This window comes from Sceloporus occidentalis, unplaced genomic scaffold, assembly GCF_023333645.1.
Source record: "Sceloporus occidentalis isolate IW3139 unplaced genomic scaffold, rSceOcc1.0.p SCAF_3, whole genome shotgun sequence".
Lineage (NCBI taxonomy): Eukaryota > Metazoa > Chordata > Lepidosauria > Squamata > Phrynosomatidae > Sceloporus > Sceloporus occidentalis.
This window is the reverse complement of record NW_028316983.1, coordinates 28373031-28389286: the sequence shown is the minus strand read 5'-3', so window position 1 is coordinate 28389286 and position 16256 is coordinate 28373031. Positions and strand designations below refer to the sequence as shown.

Here is a 16256-nt window from a genome sequence, read left to right as displayed (position 1 = left end):
GCCATGGGACTGTGGTGGGGATGGCAAAGCAGGCTTTTCCCAGGCCAAAAAAGGAGCAGATCTTATCTGCTGCTTTTTCGGCCAGGTTGAAGGCTGACTCTGACTGGGGCTGCAGCGTGTGTTTGCTGCACCCCAATGTGCCTTCAGGATTCCTGCCAGTCTGTTTGCCCTCATAGTCCAAAAAAGGCTATGCTAAAATAAATTAGTCTCAAAGACGCCACAAGACTCATTTATGTTCCCTTCCCCATTATACTGAAACAGGGCAACATAGCTGTATCTTTGAAAATTGCTTAATATCCAGCTTCCAAGATACTTATTTCAGCAGAGCATTTCCATTGGCTGAGGTCTTACATCAGAGTTATATAGCATTGTATCATGCAACCCTTTGTGTTAAATTATTATGCAACCAAATGGAACTTAATTCACAACTGAAGCAGTATTATTGCCAACTTAGTAGAGCAGACAAATACATGTCAGCCGAGAAGCCACATCTGCATGTGTGATGGCCCAGCATATGCAACTCCTGAAACTGAATGCAAACAGTAATGTTCGACCACTTCTGTAGCATGAACGTACACGTGGATAAGACATGGCTGAAGTCTCAGATTAATACTACCACTCCCCACACAACCAATTTGCCTCCCTGTCCCATTTAACTGATACCTCACAGAAGCTTATCAGGCCTTCCCTATAGTTATATCTTAGTTCACAAACTTGTGTGTTACAAGCACCTCAATTTTAGTTAGTCTCATTTCAACTGCAAAACAGTAACAGTCATTCACCTAGGTTTACTATTAGAGAAACAGATATCCTGCACACACAGAAACATTAAAATAAAAAAGAACAACTATTTCTGAACTGACTTTTTTCTACATTAAGATGATGATTGGGAAGTAAGTGCAGTTACTCCAAAATGTTAAAAGTGAATCAAAGAGTAACTATTGTCCAATGTATCCCAGTCTTATCTGGTGGACATGAACGTATTAGAGTACAGAGACACTTTTCTTATCTAATACTGGAGCACAGGATCATCCAAATGAAATATTGTAGTACAAGACTTGGGATGTACAAAAGGAAGAACTTCTTCACACAGTACATATTTTATGATAGGAATTTGCTGCCAAAAGATGAGCCGATAGCCACAATTTAAACTACTTTACAACAAGAAAAGACAAATTCATAGAGAAGAGTCTGCAGATAGCTATGAGCCATAATAGTTCCATTCTGTCTCCAGGATCAGAAACTGCATGCCTCTCAAAACCAACGGCTAGGAAACTTATGTCTCTGAATGCCAGTTATTGTTTGAGCAGTCAGAGGTATATTGCTGGCTACTTGACAGAACAAGATACCACTGGATCAGAAAACTCTTTGATCTAAATGAATAAGGTTCCTATACTATATTCTTATCCCACGTTGAATGTTCTGCTATTCATGATTCTCTAAGGCCCAACTCCACTATATGAATATCACTGCTCTAAATTTTATTTTGTTAGCTTGTTTGCTAGCTCTGGGTATATATATATTTTCCACTTTCTCAGCGCATCTAATGAAATTTGCTAGTATAGATCGTACCCCAATATTAGCCAAAAGGTTGAACATGTTTACTCAGAAGTATAATTGAAGGGAATATAAATTATAGAATTAGTCTTAATCTATTTCCAGAGACATAGCTGCGTTCCACAGTGCTCTGTCCTTTTTCCTTCAGTTTATGAGGAAATTCAACTAATTCCACTTTGGTAAAACAGTTTCTGCAAGAGCACACTTGCCTCTAAACAAAAGGCAGTTCTTGTTTATTTAGAATTGTGAGTGTCTATTGTCTTACGTTGGCTGAAGTTTACAGCTTCCTCTGACCCAATTTTAATTAGGTTTGGTTGCAGTGCCTGATGTAATTGCTTACAGACAGCTATATGGTTGGGCCACAATCTACAGTAGGCTCTGATAACTCATTAGACTCCACCCACTGACTATAATGTTTCAAACAGATCAATGGCTGGGTTAGAGCTTTTGCAATTTTGGAACTGTTCCCAGACAAACTATTAGCCCTGCCTGAAAAGACAGATATTTTTATCCACAGCTCAAGCAAGCTGAATCACATGACTGAGATGAACCAGTATTTCTAATATGCATTAGAAGCTAGAAGTTCGATGCATTACATTTTTGCCTATACTGAACAATGTTTTTGACATGTTGGTGGTCTGGCCTATTTGTTCTAGTAAAGGACACACATTCCTCATCTTGCTACTGTCTGAACGAAACTGATTGGTAAGCTCAGTATTTCATCAGCTAGGACAGAGGATGCTTAACAACACTCAAATCTATGAAATCTATGGGAAAGATTTTAACAGGTACTGTTAAAACCAAGTGTAGGGATGTGTTATTTTAGGAATTACTATTGTTCTGGAGTATGCACATAGCACAGGTTGAGTTACTTGAGGAAAAATTCCTTACTGAACACTTTCTTTATCTTCTGAATCGTTCAGCGCTTATGTGGAAGAAATATACTTTTAGTCTGACCAAGAAACTATTTTTATAGAAGACAGTAAAGTGTGGCTTAGCCAAAGTGAAGCCAACCACTGTCGAGTACATTCAGCATCTGCCACACTGCTGGCTTCTGATTAAGCCAAGGGAATGCAGTCCCCTGGACTCTACTGCCAATGGAAATGGTACTGAGTTTAATTTGATTCCCAAAGAATACAGGAGCAAGGACAGGTGGAGTTCAGACAAAGTTGGGCAATTGTAGTGGGCGAAGGACCTATTTCCTACCCACAACAGACCCTCTAAGGCAGGGGTTGGCAACCTCCGGCCCGCGGGCCAGATGCAGCCCGCGGAGGCCTGGCGACCGGCCCCTGGCTGCTGTTGCCGCCGCTGCCGCCCGTCACGGCTTTTCGCCGCTCTGGGCGCCGCCATTTTGGGTGGCAAAATGGCGGTGCCCAGAGCGGCGAAAAGCTGTGACGGGTGGCCATGGCGGCAGGCCTCTAGGAGGCCCGCTGCCGTCTCTGGGGCCCTCCAGGAGGGCTCCGAGGGCGGCAGGGGGCCTCTGGGGGGCCCGCTGCCGTCTCTGGGGCCCTCCAGGAGGGCTCCGAGGGCGGCAAGGGGCCTCTGGGGGGCCCTTTGCCATCGCTGGGGCCCTCCAGGAGGGCTCCGAGGGCGGCAGGGGGCCTCTGGGGGGCCCTTTGCCGTCTCTGGGGCCCTCCAGGAGGGCTCCGAGGGCAGCAGGGGGCCTCTGGGGGGCCCTTTGCCGTCGCTGGGGCCCTCCAGGAGGGCTCCGAGGGCGGCAGGGGGCCTCTGGGGGGCCCTTTGCCATCGCTGGGGCCCTCCAGGAGGGCTCCGAGGGCGGCAGGGGGCCTCTGAGAGGCCCGGTGCCGTCGTGGGGCCCTCCAGGGGGCCCTCCAGCGCTGGCGGCCCCCCCAGCTTTTTTGCCGGTCTCTGATGGGGCCTGGGGCCCCATCAGGGGCCAGCAAAGATGGGGAGGCCTGGCCCCCGGAGGGTGGAAGCTCCGCCCCCGGCATGCGGCCCCGCCCCCGGAGGGTGGAAGCTCCACCCCCCGGCACACGGCCCCACCCCGGAGGGTGGAAGCTCCACCCCCGGCACGCTGCCCCACCCCGGAGGGTGGAAGCTCCACCCCGGCACGTGGCCCCGCCCCGGAGGGTTAAAGCTCCACCCCCGGCTTCAGCCCCCCAGTTGCCTGAGGGACAGCAACCCGGCCCCCGGCTCAAAAAGGTTGCCTACCCCTGCTCTAAGGGCTCCACATTCACCTTCTGACAAAACTCAAGTGATGCAGGCTAATGTAGGCTTTCCCAGTCCAATGTGAGATTACAACACCTCTAATTCCCAGACATATGACAAATCTGGAAGGCACCAAATTGGGGAATATTAATAAACTAGTCTTATGTGAACGTATGGGATGAGGGCTGCTTCATTCATAATATCCCCATTAATTACTTTCATTATTTATTTTTCTTAAAATTGTGAAAGCTGCCTTGAACATTTAAATAAAGGGAAGGCAGGCAGTAATGGCCACAACAGCTATTCTGCAACCACACTGTCTATGACCCCAGTGAAGGAGTGTCAAAGTTCATGTTAAAGTGAAAACATGTGCCTGAGGACCCAGCTCAAAAATAACAGCTGCTTTGAGTCCTAATTTTGGGGAACAAGTGGGAGATACATAAATATAATAATAACAACAGGATGAAAAAGGGTGACTACAAGCTAAAAGCAGGATGTTAAACCCTTTCTCTTTCCATTGACTTCCCCTCTTAACTTCTTCCTCCTAAACATTTTCTTATAACTGTTCCTGACATCAGAAACAAGTCCAGCTATAAGAGAACTAATCTGGGGAGAAATGGTGGGCAGAAGTGTTCAGCAGCGGTTCGTGACTTCTTAAAACTGTCCCTTCTTAAAACTGTCCTCTTCTGCTTCATCACAGCTGAACAATCAACATTCCAAAATACTAGGTTGCAGCTAGGTATTGTTCAGCCCTGATAAGAAGTGAAGATGTTTAATTTTTAAGATTAACTAGACAGCTATGCTTGTCACAGGCAGGCACTACTAAATGAGTACTGTTCCCACAGCAGTTTGCAAGTAAATAAAAACATAGTTGTTCTGTAAGGAAAAAAAAGTCCTCCACTCACTGAAAATACCAAAAAATATCAGTCAACCCTACTGGCAAGAAGAAATTTAGCACCTATTGGCTCACATACCTAACAGCTTGTTATTTATCATCTGTCTTAGTTTGAGCCAGCCCGGGGTCGGAGACAGGGCCTAGCGTCTACATGATGCAGCACAGAATCATCGCCATAAAGCTGTGGCACCACAGCCTTTCCAGAGCACAAAAAGGAGCTGCATTTGCGGCTCCTTTTTTGCCCTGGAAAGGCCAGATCAGAGCCACAGCATGCAGTTGCCGCAGCCCCAATCTGGGTGTAAAAGGGGCGGCTGCATGCTGCCCCTTCAGGGCTATCTGTACAGCCCCTTAATCAAATATATCAATTTCAGCTACATTTATGTTCCTGGCTTTTCCTCTTATGAACGCATGTACTTCCTTTGGCTGTGGAATGCCCTTGGAAACATCATTTGCAAACTGTTATTAGCTGCTTAAGTGAAATGCAAAAAGGTGACAGTAAGTTCAAGGTGAGTTGATGTGCTTTGAAGAGTTAAAGAGGGAGGGTGATGCTTCCTTCTTGTAACTGTTATCATGTGGTGGAAATGAACAATGCTACCAATTTTGGTTTCAGAATCAGTGTGGTATAGTGGTTTGAGTGCTGGACTATTACTCTAGTGACCAGAGTTCGAATTTGCACTCAGCTACAGAAACGCACACTCTCTCAGCCTCAGTGGAAGGCTCTACAAATTTTGCCAAGAAAACACCATGATAGGGTTGTCTTAAGTTGGACATGACACAAACAAGTAAATTTGTGTTCCTCAGTCAATGGAAGCCTCACTGATCCAACTGTGGTTTCCATCAGTGGAATGGGAAGGGAGGTGATTTAGGACACTTTCCTTTCTCCTCTCTATAGGCCCTACTCCCTATAATCTTTCCTGGAGACCTAAAGAATCCCTTAAAACAGTGCAGCAAGTATAAGGGAGGACAACAGCATGAAAAATGAATCACTGAAATCTGCCTGCCTTACTATCCAACTGACAGGTGCTTCTGTTGAACTGAACAGCCTCTCTATTAGCTGTTGTTGTTGTGTGCCTTCAAGTAATTTACAACTTATAGTGGGGGTTTTCTTGGAAATATTTGTTCAAAGGAGGCCATTGCTTTCCTCTGAGGCTGAAAGAATGTGACTTGCCCAAGGTCACCCAGTAGGCTTCATGGCCAAGGTGGGAACTGAACTCAGGTCTCCTGAGTCGTAGTCCAACACTCAAACCACTACGCCACATTGGTTCTTCCAAGATAGAATGCAATTGGGAGACTTTTTTTTTCCACAGACAGCATATAAGAACAAAATAAAATAGTAAACCAAATATTTTCAGAACAAACCGCTAGACCCTAAAACCAAAATGCCTTCATATGTATTAACTCCAGACACAATGCATCCATTAACTTGTTAGCATGATTTGTGTGAGCTGCGTTGCACCACGCTGAAGTGTGCACCTGGATGGCCACCTGAGAAGCGACATGGAGCTCTGTGCAAGCTGGAGAATCTCCTCTCTCCCTCCAGAAGCAGACAAACGAGACACCAGGCAGTTTATTATTATTACATCCCTCAAAGAAGCAGTTTACTTTTTGTTTCTCTGTATACAAGCTTGACCTGACCAACAAAGCTACTCGCAATACACTAGACAACATAACACCCACACGATACATTGAGGCTCCTCCCTTATATACATGTGCATCTCCCAAGCACTTTAGTTCAGCCTCTTCCTGTGTGTACACTCTACACAATTTCCCCATGCAGGGTGACTTTGCAGATTTCTGCCCATGATGATGTCACCTCCTGTGACTCAACACAGCCCAAATGCTTACTCATCATGGCAGCTCGGTGACTCCAGGTAACCTTGTCACCTTTCACCTATATCTGAGCATTTTCCAGGATCCATTTCTCCAACATAACTGACTTCTGCAGCTGTCTTCTGGTCTAGGACAACTAACAGTTCTTAAATAGTGAAAGGTTTGCTATGCCTACTGTTAAAGCTATCCTGCGATACATAGGTATATATGGAATGACTACAGTCTTTGTGGGTTACTAATTTCTGCTTGAAGGTACAACACGTGCCAGAAATGGACCACAGAATCATGTTTGAGGACCTACAAACGCTTAAAGAAATGTTTTCTCTAGAAACTTCTAGGCTCTCCAGCACAACTCTATGGTCAACTTCCAGGAGAGTTGCACTGGAGGACCTAGAGATTCCTAGAGAACATATTAATCAAATCCGTAAAAGTTGAATCCACACATGTGGAAGGCCAACTGTACTCCTCTCTCCTAAAATAAACCACCACTTCAAAATCATGGCTAAAGCATTCTTGCTTGCTGATAGCCAGTGCTGTAGCCACAGTATTAAGCTGTTTAGCCTCCTTGAAAAGTTTGTGAAGCCAATGCATCTTAAATAACATGTGCACTGAAGTGAGTTTTACTGAATTCAAGTTAAATTACTTCCAAATTAGTTAATTCAAGACTGATGTTCAGGTTGTTATTCACTCAAGTCTGCAAGCTCACTCTTGCATTTGATGAAATCTTCCTGCTTGGACCTTTAGAAGTTACTGTAAGTTGGAATTAAATTTAAATTCTACATCATATCCAAATACAGACACTTGTGTGGAAAATAGCAATTGGACAGTTGCTCTTCATGTGTGAACTACTTCCTTACTGCTCTTCACTAACTAATTTATCATTTACTAAGCTAAGAAAAGGGGGACAGAAAAGTGATTCTTGTGGGTGAGAGGAACAGGGCAGGCAGGTTGTTAATAATGGCTTATGGGTTCAGTATTTACAGTCACAGAAATACATCGCCCCCTAGTGTTTCCTTGTTTCATAAAATAATGAATGATGTACTTCTACAAGCCCTTCAAATAGCCATCTGGGGCAGAGTTGTGGGCAATACATATGCAAAAGCTATACTTATGTACAAAATTTAATAAATATGTTTCAATGCATTCAAGATTAGCATTTTAATCACTGTGTTTTATGCTTTAATTATCCACCCATATTTTACTGTCTGCAACTCTGAACGTTATTTTAGCAGAAAAACAGGATATACAAGTAAAATAAAATCCTAAAACAAAGCGAACACTAGCAATCCTAGAAGAGTGCTATGTGCACCACAAGTTATACAAATTCCAAGAGTGCAATGCTTATGCAGGTTTGGTTTATTCTGAAGGACCATCACTCGAGGGTTACTTAAATTATGCAATATTTCTGTTTATTCACAAATATATTGAACATGGGTAGAAGCTCCGCTAAAATATTCTGACACACAGCCAAAGTTCACTGTACCAACATCAGATCTCTAAGAAGAAAGCCAGAACATCAAAATGTTGTTATCTTATAGCATCCAAAAATTAAGCTGTGCCTTTCCATCTCTGCAGACCAACACCGGGACTAGTTCATCCTTGGATGAGAAGAGGGGCATTCTATTTCTTTTTAAGAATATTCGATAAATTATCCCATATCAAGAAGAATTGCTTCTCTCTTAGTTCCCATGGTAACACATCAACTGCAGTTCATCTGACAAACAGTCTGATAGGCCAGACCTGGCCAGCAGTACTTTGGCCCACTCACCTACAGTTTAAATGCCAGGAAGTCCCAATGAAGTGCGATTATATGGACAATTTCAACGGAGGAGACTGTCTCCTCCTATGTTTTGCATGCTACACTAAATTGTTTCATGTACAGAGTGGCTACTCTTTCATCAAAGAGCATGGAAATGTTATATCCCAAGGCACAGCAGCAATCAGTTCAAACCATCCATCTTCGACATGTTAGTTTTCGTAAAATGACGGTGAAAGTCCCAAGTAAATAAGAAGATCACATATTTAGTTTACACAGAATAGATGAAGAAGTAATCACTACAAGAAGCATGACTACAGGGAGTTATTGCCTCTTTTTTATTTTTCAGAACCTGGATAGTATTTGCTGCTGGTATAAATCATAAGCACAAAAGCAAAGTTTGCCAAGTTTTTCCTAGGCAGAATATTTAGCATTTTTTTTCAGGATTAATAAGACAGGTTATGCATCGTTGCCTTAAAACTAATTAGTGTCATCGTCTTGTTTCAGACTGAATTCTGGTTTTATAATCATGGCAAAAGCACTATGGCTGAAAGAAGAGAAATCTAATTTAGCCGGTATTTTACTAGACAGCAGGAGCAGGGAACATCATGCCCCACCATACAGCTCTGTCATGCCTTGGTCGCAAAAGCTGGTGGGAAGCCCTCCTTCCATTCCAATTGCCATTGCTGTGGCTTCTGAGAGAGAGATCAGAAGCCAATGTCTTCTGGGCTTAATCCCCTTCTCCATTATCATCCTCAGGAACCGGGTAAGCCGCTCATGTTAAGCACAATGTACATTGATGGTGGCATAAATAAACAATAATAATAACAGTGTGAAAAAAGATCAAAAGCTCCTGTGTCCAGTTTAGACTAACTGTAAATGCTGAGCTCTTGTGATGCTATTCTGACAAGTACATTATGCAAATTCCTAATGATGCAATAAAGCTGCACTAATTTTAAGAAAAATAGTTGGCAACATGCTTCCTGATTTCAAAGATTTAGAGCTGTCAATATTCTTCCTAGTATCTGCTCATTAGCCTTTTAACAACAGCTCCATCAACAAACAGTTAGCAAGTGATAATGCTTATGATTACACTAAGAAAAAACTTCACTTCCTGGCTTCTGCAGATCAAATTGCTGTTAATGGCACCAGAGCAAGTGAGGCCATTTTCATCTCAGGTAAATAATCGACTGTTCTAAAACACTTCAGTTTAATTCTTACACATTTCCTATACCAACTTCAATTCAGTAAATTCATTAAATCTAATAAATGTAAGTTGACTGTACTTACCCCATCATGACAACCAAGCTTCTTTTACAGCTCTGAAAAAAAGACCAAAGAAATTTGACTTTAGATCCCAAATATACTTTAAAACACCAAATCAATATTATTTCTTTATTGTACTTATACCCTGCCCTTCTTCCAAAATGATTTTGGCTGACTTTTTCCCCATGTTTAGGTTGACATAAAAATGAAAGACATTAATACAATATTGAAATAGGGTACACTACTGAGGTAGAAATGAGACAAAATTCATCACTTTCAGAATGAAAGATAATTACATTATTTGTCTCTATACAGTACAAGTAAAAACATGAGCTAACTGTACATGTAAAAGCATTAATTGCTGACATTAAAGTGTCATACTCTTCTTTAGACTGTCTTTATTTTGAATATTATAAAGAAATACTTGTAGGTAGAAAATAATATTATGGCACCTACAAAAACATATTATAGAATAAACTTATGAACAAGAAGCATGCTACAACAGTATATATTTACAATGTCTATAAAAAGCTGCTTTGAATAGGCCTATCCGAAAAATGTATCACAGGCCTTTGTAAGTTAATCTTCCAGCTCTAAAGTTTCTCTGGAGTTTGACTTAGGAGGATGTATAGAATAAACTACATTATACAATACCATTCAGAAACTATTCCTGATTTCTCTGAAGATGTCAGCCACAGATGCTGGCAAAACATCAGGAATAAACTCTTCCAGAACACAGCCACATAGCCCCAAAACCCCACAAAAAACTACTCCTAATTTATTTTTGACTCTGTAGAACAAGCCGTTCTAGGGATTCCACAACTGCTCCTCATTTCTTATGTCTAACTCTTACTTTTGGGCAACCATTTAAGATCAGAGATGCTAACTAGCCAGGAAATTGTGTTTAGGCTTGGATCTCACCTCCAAGATATCCCATTATGTACATATACTGTATGGAAAAACAGGTATTGCAAAATCCACAAAGACTGCAAATTCCAAAACACCTCTGGTCTCAAGCATTTCAGATAAAGGAGAGTCAACCTATATCTTTAACAGAAACTTGATTGCCAAGATTTTGAAGGTGACAATTGGTATTCTTCATTGTTGGACAGAGAGTGAGCGTATGATCCAGTATAGCCATGAACCAGGCCCAGCGCTGCTCTAGGCCTCTGTTCCCAATCTACAAAATGAGAGTACAGTAATACTGATCTGTGCACCTTGACCAGTCTGGTAACTAAAGGACTGAGAACCATGATATCTATGTATCTAAAGAGGATTATGTTAAAGCTGTAATCGAAAACAGACCTGAAGGCATGTGTACATGCCTTCAGGTCACCTATACACTTCTGGGGACCCCATGAGTTTCATAGGGTTTTCTTAAGCAAGGAATTGCTCAGAGATGGTTTTGCCAGATCCTTCCTGTGAAATACAGCAGACAGCACCTAGTATATGTTGGCTGTCTCCAATAACCAGAGCTGACCCTGCTTAGCTTTCACAATCAGACAGCCTGTGTATGTGCCTTCTATTCACCTGAAAACTTATGGCAACCCCATAAATTTCATAGTGTTTTCTTTGGCACGGTGGTCCCTTCCTCTTCCAGCCCACATCACCTGGTATTCACTGGTGGTCAACCATTTAAGTACTGAGCCCAAGTACAGATCTGACCCTCTTTAGCTTTCAAGGTCAGACAGAATCTGGTGCCTTATAAATCCCACAGAATTTACTGATGTTTACTGCTGCTTACATATAGGACTGCATTGTAAATACACTATGGTAGTGTATGGTGGTGAGGCCCCTTCCCCACCACCACTCCCTTTGTGTCGTGTCTTTTTAGATTGTAAGCCTGAGGGCAGGGAACCGTCCAATTAAAAAGATTGTATGTACAGTGCTGTGTACATTTACAGAGCTTTATAAATAAAGGTTAATAATAATAATAATAAATGGTAAGCCACACTTATTGGACATCAAACCCCCTTTACAAATTCACATACAAGTCACATGCTCTCAGCCTCAGGGGAAGGCAATAGCAAACCTCTGAACAAAGCTTACCAAGAAAACCCTGTGATAGGTTTGCCTTAGGGCTATGATATTGTAAGTCAAAATGACTTGAAGGCACAGAGCAACAACAATGCCTATTAACGTTTCTAGCACCAAATTTTCTGTTAAAGAAACAAATGCTCAGGAACATATCTAGTTTGTTGACTGAGGTACACCTGTACTACTAACTTATCAAAGATTAGAATACATGTAAATACTTTGAACTTTTCACAGCATTACAATATTCCATTAACTGTGTTTGGTTCAGTTAATTCAATATGTTTTCCTACTCTTCCCATGCCTACTTCATTGGACTGGGCAGGGGCAGATCAAGAGAGCCTGGTACCTTGTCCAGTTAACCTGGGAAGAAGCAATAGCCTAAAGAAGTTGTTGATAAATGAGACCAACCCATAACTTGCTGTTATGGTTCAGTCAATACTAACTTACTGCAATTTCATTACTGCATTTTGATTGTGCTTATATACCAGCTTGGAGAAAAGTTTACCCCACTCTTACACTGTAATATTATAATGTCTCCTCATCATAAATAAGTTCCAATCACTCCATTCCATATAACACAGTTCCAAGTAAGTAGCAATAGCTATGGAGAGATCCTAGGATTTGCAGAAGCAAAATTCTCTGGGTGGACGGGGTGGATGAACAACAAACAATTGAAGAGATTAACTGGATTCAGATTGCTTCTGGGAGAGGGAGGAGACAGGGAAACAGGAGTTGGGACCAAACATGTGCCATAGCATCCCAGGAGGAGGCATGATTGACTGAAAGAATGGTTAGAAACCTGAACAGAAGCAGTTCCCATATAGGATTTGGGCATTTTCAAATATTTAGTTTGAAAATTCAATTCTAGATACAAGTCTTTCTTTTAAAAATCCCTTCTGGGTTGCTTTTTTAAGAATCACTTTTGAAACTCAGATTTGAAGCCAGACTAGAATACAGTTTACTACAAAATTGTTGTTAAGTACAATAATATCCAAAATCCACAAAACAGTAGGCCAACCAATAAAGGTATCACTGTTTGGTGGATTTTGGATGCTATTGCATTTTGAAATAGTGGTTTGGGTGTTTGATTGTGGCTCTGGAGACCAAGGTTTGATTCCCTGCTCATCCATAAAGCCCACAGGGCAAATCATATGTTCTCAGCCTCAGAGGGTGGCAATGGCAACTCCCTCCCTGTACAAACCTTGCCAAGAAAAACTCATCATAGGGCCCCATGTATTCCCACTGTTCCCAGGCCTACTTCCTTGGGGTGAAATTTCAAAATACCTTAGGGTCACCATAAATCAGAAATGACTTGAAGGCACACAACTATTATGGCTAACATGGCAACCCTTGAATATGTTTTCTATTGTTGCTGCTGTGTGCCTTCAAGTCATTTCTGGCATGTGGCCACCCTATTACAGTTTCTTCTTGGCAGAATGTGTGTGTGGGAGGGGGTTGCCTTTGCGTTCCTCTGAGGCTAAGAAAGTGTGACTTACCCCAAGGTCACCTAGTAGGTTTGTAGGGCTGAGCAGGAATTTGAACCCTGGTATCCCAACATCCTGGTCAATGTCATTGTAGTACTTTGGCCACATCATGAGAAGGCATGACTCACTAGAAAAGACAATAATGCTAAGAAAGGTAGAAGGTAGCAGAAAAGGAGGAAGAAACAGTTGGGGTATTTCTGGATTCAGCTGAGCCTGGAGACCCATGTATCAGCTTCCATGCTCAGAGCTGAATCCAGAAGTCAGAGAGAATGTAACCCCATCTAACACAGACTGAATCCCTATTCCTGGATCTGTCTTTTGGTTGACCAAGAGCACCTCTGTCTTGTCTGGATTAAGCTTCTATTTGTTTGCCTTCATCCAGTCCATTACAGCTGACAGGCACTGGTTTAATACAGAAATAGCTTCCTTGGAATTAAGTGGAAAGTAGTGATTAAATGTTCTTCTTCTTTTCTTTTTATGCTGGATATACTTGGGAGAAACAAACTGAGGATTTATTTTGCTTACTGAACTACAGTTCACCGTCTCAACCAGGTTTAAGTCAATTTAGTATTAAATAAAGGTACCTAAAGCTCAGTTCTTATGCCTTTTCCAGGTCCAAATTAGTTTGAGGAAGTAGACTATAGTCTACAAAAGCTCATGCTGCCAATTTCTGTTCTTTCAGTTAGTCTCAGAGGTGCTACAAGAGTTCTCTACATATTGATTTGACAGACTAACAGGGCTATATCTTTGAATTTTTCAGTACATGGCCTACATTTCAACCTTCTGTCCAGGAGGAATTCCAAAACGTCCTCCATTTTGAGCACAGCTAAGAAACCCATTGAGTAACACTGCGTTTGCTGTTCCCCTTTGAGAAATTCATCTAGTTGCAGCCTGTCCTCGCTGCAAATAGGGGGATAGGATGGATTCTTCTCAAGTTCCTTTTTCACACCCAGAGCTCAGGCAACATTCGTTTCTTGGGAGAGGGAAAGAACAGCAAACATCTTCGGCCATGAGCTGCTTGAGGACACAATGCAAATATTGGAAAGTTTCTTCCCCGTTAATTTCAGCACAGTTGACAGATGAAAAGAATAATTTAAATATAGATTCAGTCGAGGGTTTGTTGCTGGTAAAGGACAATTTTAAGCCTTTGTGTTGTTCAGTTCTATAAGTACACTGCAAGCCAACTTTAACAAAAATAGGTTCATCAGAAAAATACAGCTGTGTACGTAATAAAATACATAAATATATAATCTAGCTGTAAATGAACCATATCACTTTGATTCCATCTTTCTGAAATGAATTTATGTTAGTGTTTTTAGCTTACATTATACAGTACACTTGTCCCTCCATATTCTCTAGGGTTAGGGGCACAAGACCCCGTGAATATGGAAAAAAACCAAATAACAAAAACACCATGTTTTTACCTGAGAGGACACTTCTCTAAGATAATCTCTAGGTCCTTCTGTGCAACTCTGTGGTCGACGTCTGACAGACACTGACAACAGAACTGCGCTGGAGGAGCTACAAAGGCCTAGTAGAGTATTCTCTCTAGGAATCTCTAGATCCTTCAGTGTGACTTTTAGTTAAAGTCGACCATAGAGTTGCACCAGAGGATCTAGATAACCCTAGATAGAACATATTAATCAAATCTGTGAATAATCAAAGCCGCAAATATAGAGGGATGAGCGTATATGTAATCTAGCTGCAAATGAAATGTATGAAATGAATTTGTATTTTTATATTAGTGTTTCCAGCTTTTATTTGGCAACGCCCTACGTTTTCCTTGAATGCCCTACATTTTGAGGTCTTGTTGTCTTGAGGTCTCCTCTGCCCTAATGACACTCTGGTCACCCTCAGGCTTTCCCAAACCAAAGCGCGGCCTGCAGCAAGCTCTGTGGTTCTTCCCTTTCACCCCAAATCCCTATTCCTCCCCCCATCCCCCAAAAATAATTTTTATGGCAGGCACATCCCACTGAAGTGAGAAAAAGAACAGAGCACAGTTGGGAGTTATAGTACCACTTGGCCTCCAGCAAAAGGATATGCACACAAAAGTTGTAATTTTTATGGAAGGCTCATTGCAGGAAGCCGTTAGAGGTGCTACGATTCGGGTGTGGGACTGAATGTCCTCCTTTTCCAGGACGTGTCCTGCATTTCAGCCTCCTCCTCCAGGAGGGATTTCCAAAACGTCCTCCATCTCGAGCATCACTGAGCAGCATGAATTTTAATATTTCTATGGGGATGGACTAAAACAAAGGACAGGACTTGCCCATAGGGAAACCATACTTGCCCATAGGGAATCATGGGGAATACTTGCCCATAGGTAAACATTGGGGATTGCTTTCCCATAGGAAAAATAGGGATTACTTGCCCATAAGGAAACAGTGGGGATTACTTGTCCATAGAGAAACATAGAGATTGCTTGCCCATAAGAAAACATAGGGATTGCTTGCTCACAGGGAAACAGAGATTGCTTGCCCATAGGAAAACACTGGGGAACACTTGCCCAAGCAAGCAATCCCCAATGGTTCCCTATGGGCAAGAATTCTCCAATGGTTCCCTATGGGCAAGTGTGTCCTCCTCTGCGGTTAGTCCCATCTCCCCGCCCTGTTCTGGGTTCGAATCCTGGCTCAGTCGTGGAAACCCCAACTTGGCCAAGTCACACTCTCTCAGCCTCAGAGGATGGCACTGGCTCTGAACCAGTCTTGTCCAAGGCTGTATCCATCCACTCTGGAGAGATAACCCGGTTTGGCAGCGCTTTAATTTGTTGTCTCACTCTCTGCTATGGAATTCTGGGAGTTGGAGTTTGTTGTGGGGCTCTGGGCCCCACAACAAACTCCAACTCCCAGAATTCCATAGCCTTGAGCCAGAAAAAGAGTTAAAGCGCTGCCAAACCGGGTTATCTCTCCAGTGTGGATGCAGCCAAAGAAGCCCATGCCATAATAGGTTCTCGACTTGGAGGGAAGTGGGAGTTATAGTCCCACGTGGCACAATGACACACAAACACACACATATATACCTGAAGCGCTTCCTTCCCGGTTAAAAGTCTTCAGAAAAGACTGCCTCCTCCTCGCCTTCCATCGCGCATGCGCAGAACGCTTCGCGCACGCTGAGGGACCACCCCCTGTAGGCCCCACCCCTTGGGCGCCCTGATTGGCGGGGCCCCTTGCCACTCAGCCCTGCAGCCCCACCCCTTTCCAGCCTCAAAAAAATCTCTCAGGAGTCCCCGCCCCATTGAAAAAAACCACTCCAGCCGTTAGGCCCC

At 42.7% G+C, this 16256-nt stretch overlaps 1 protein-coding gene across 1 annotated transcript in view; it reads right to left on the bottom strand.

Moving 5' to 3' along the window:
* ZMYND8 (zinc finger MYND-type containing 8) overlaps nucleotides 1-16116 on the bottom strand; it is a 127656-nt gene extending 111540 nt beyond the window's left edge. Inside the window, exons 1-2 of the mRNA XM_089513890.1 lie at nucleotides 16011-16116; nucleotides 9498-9529 (exon numbers count right to left, since the gene is read on the bottom strand). Of these exons, the coding sequence (XP_089370016.1) occupies nucleotides 9498-9505 (8 nt within the window). The 5' untranslated portion in view covers nucleotides 9506-9529; nucleotides 16011-16116. The remainder of the gene's footprint in view (nucleotides 1-9497; nucleotides 9530-16010) is intronic.
* Between the last annotated feature and the right edge of the window lie 140 nt (nucleotides 16117-16256).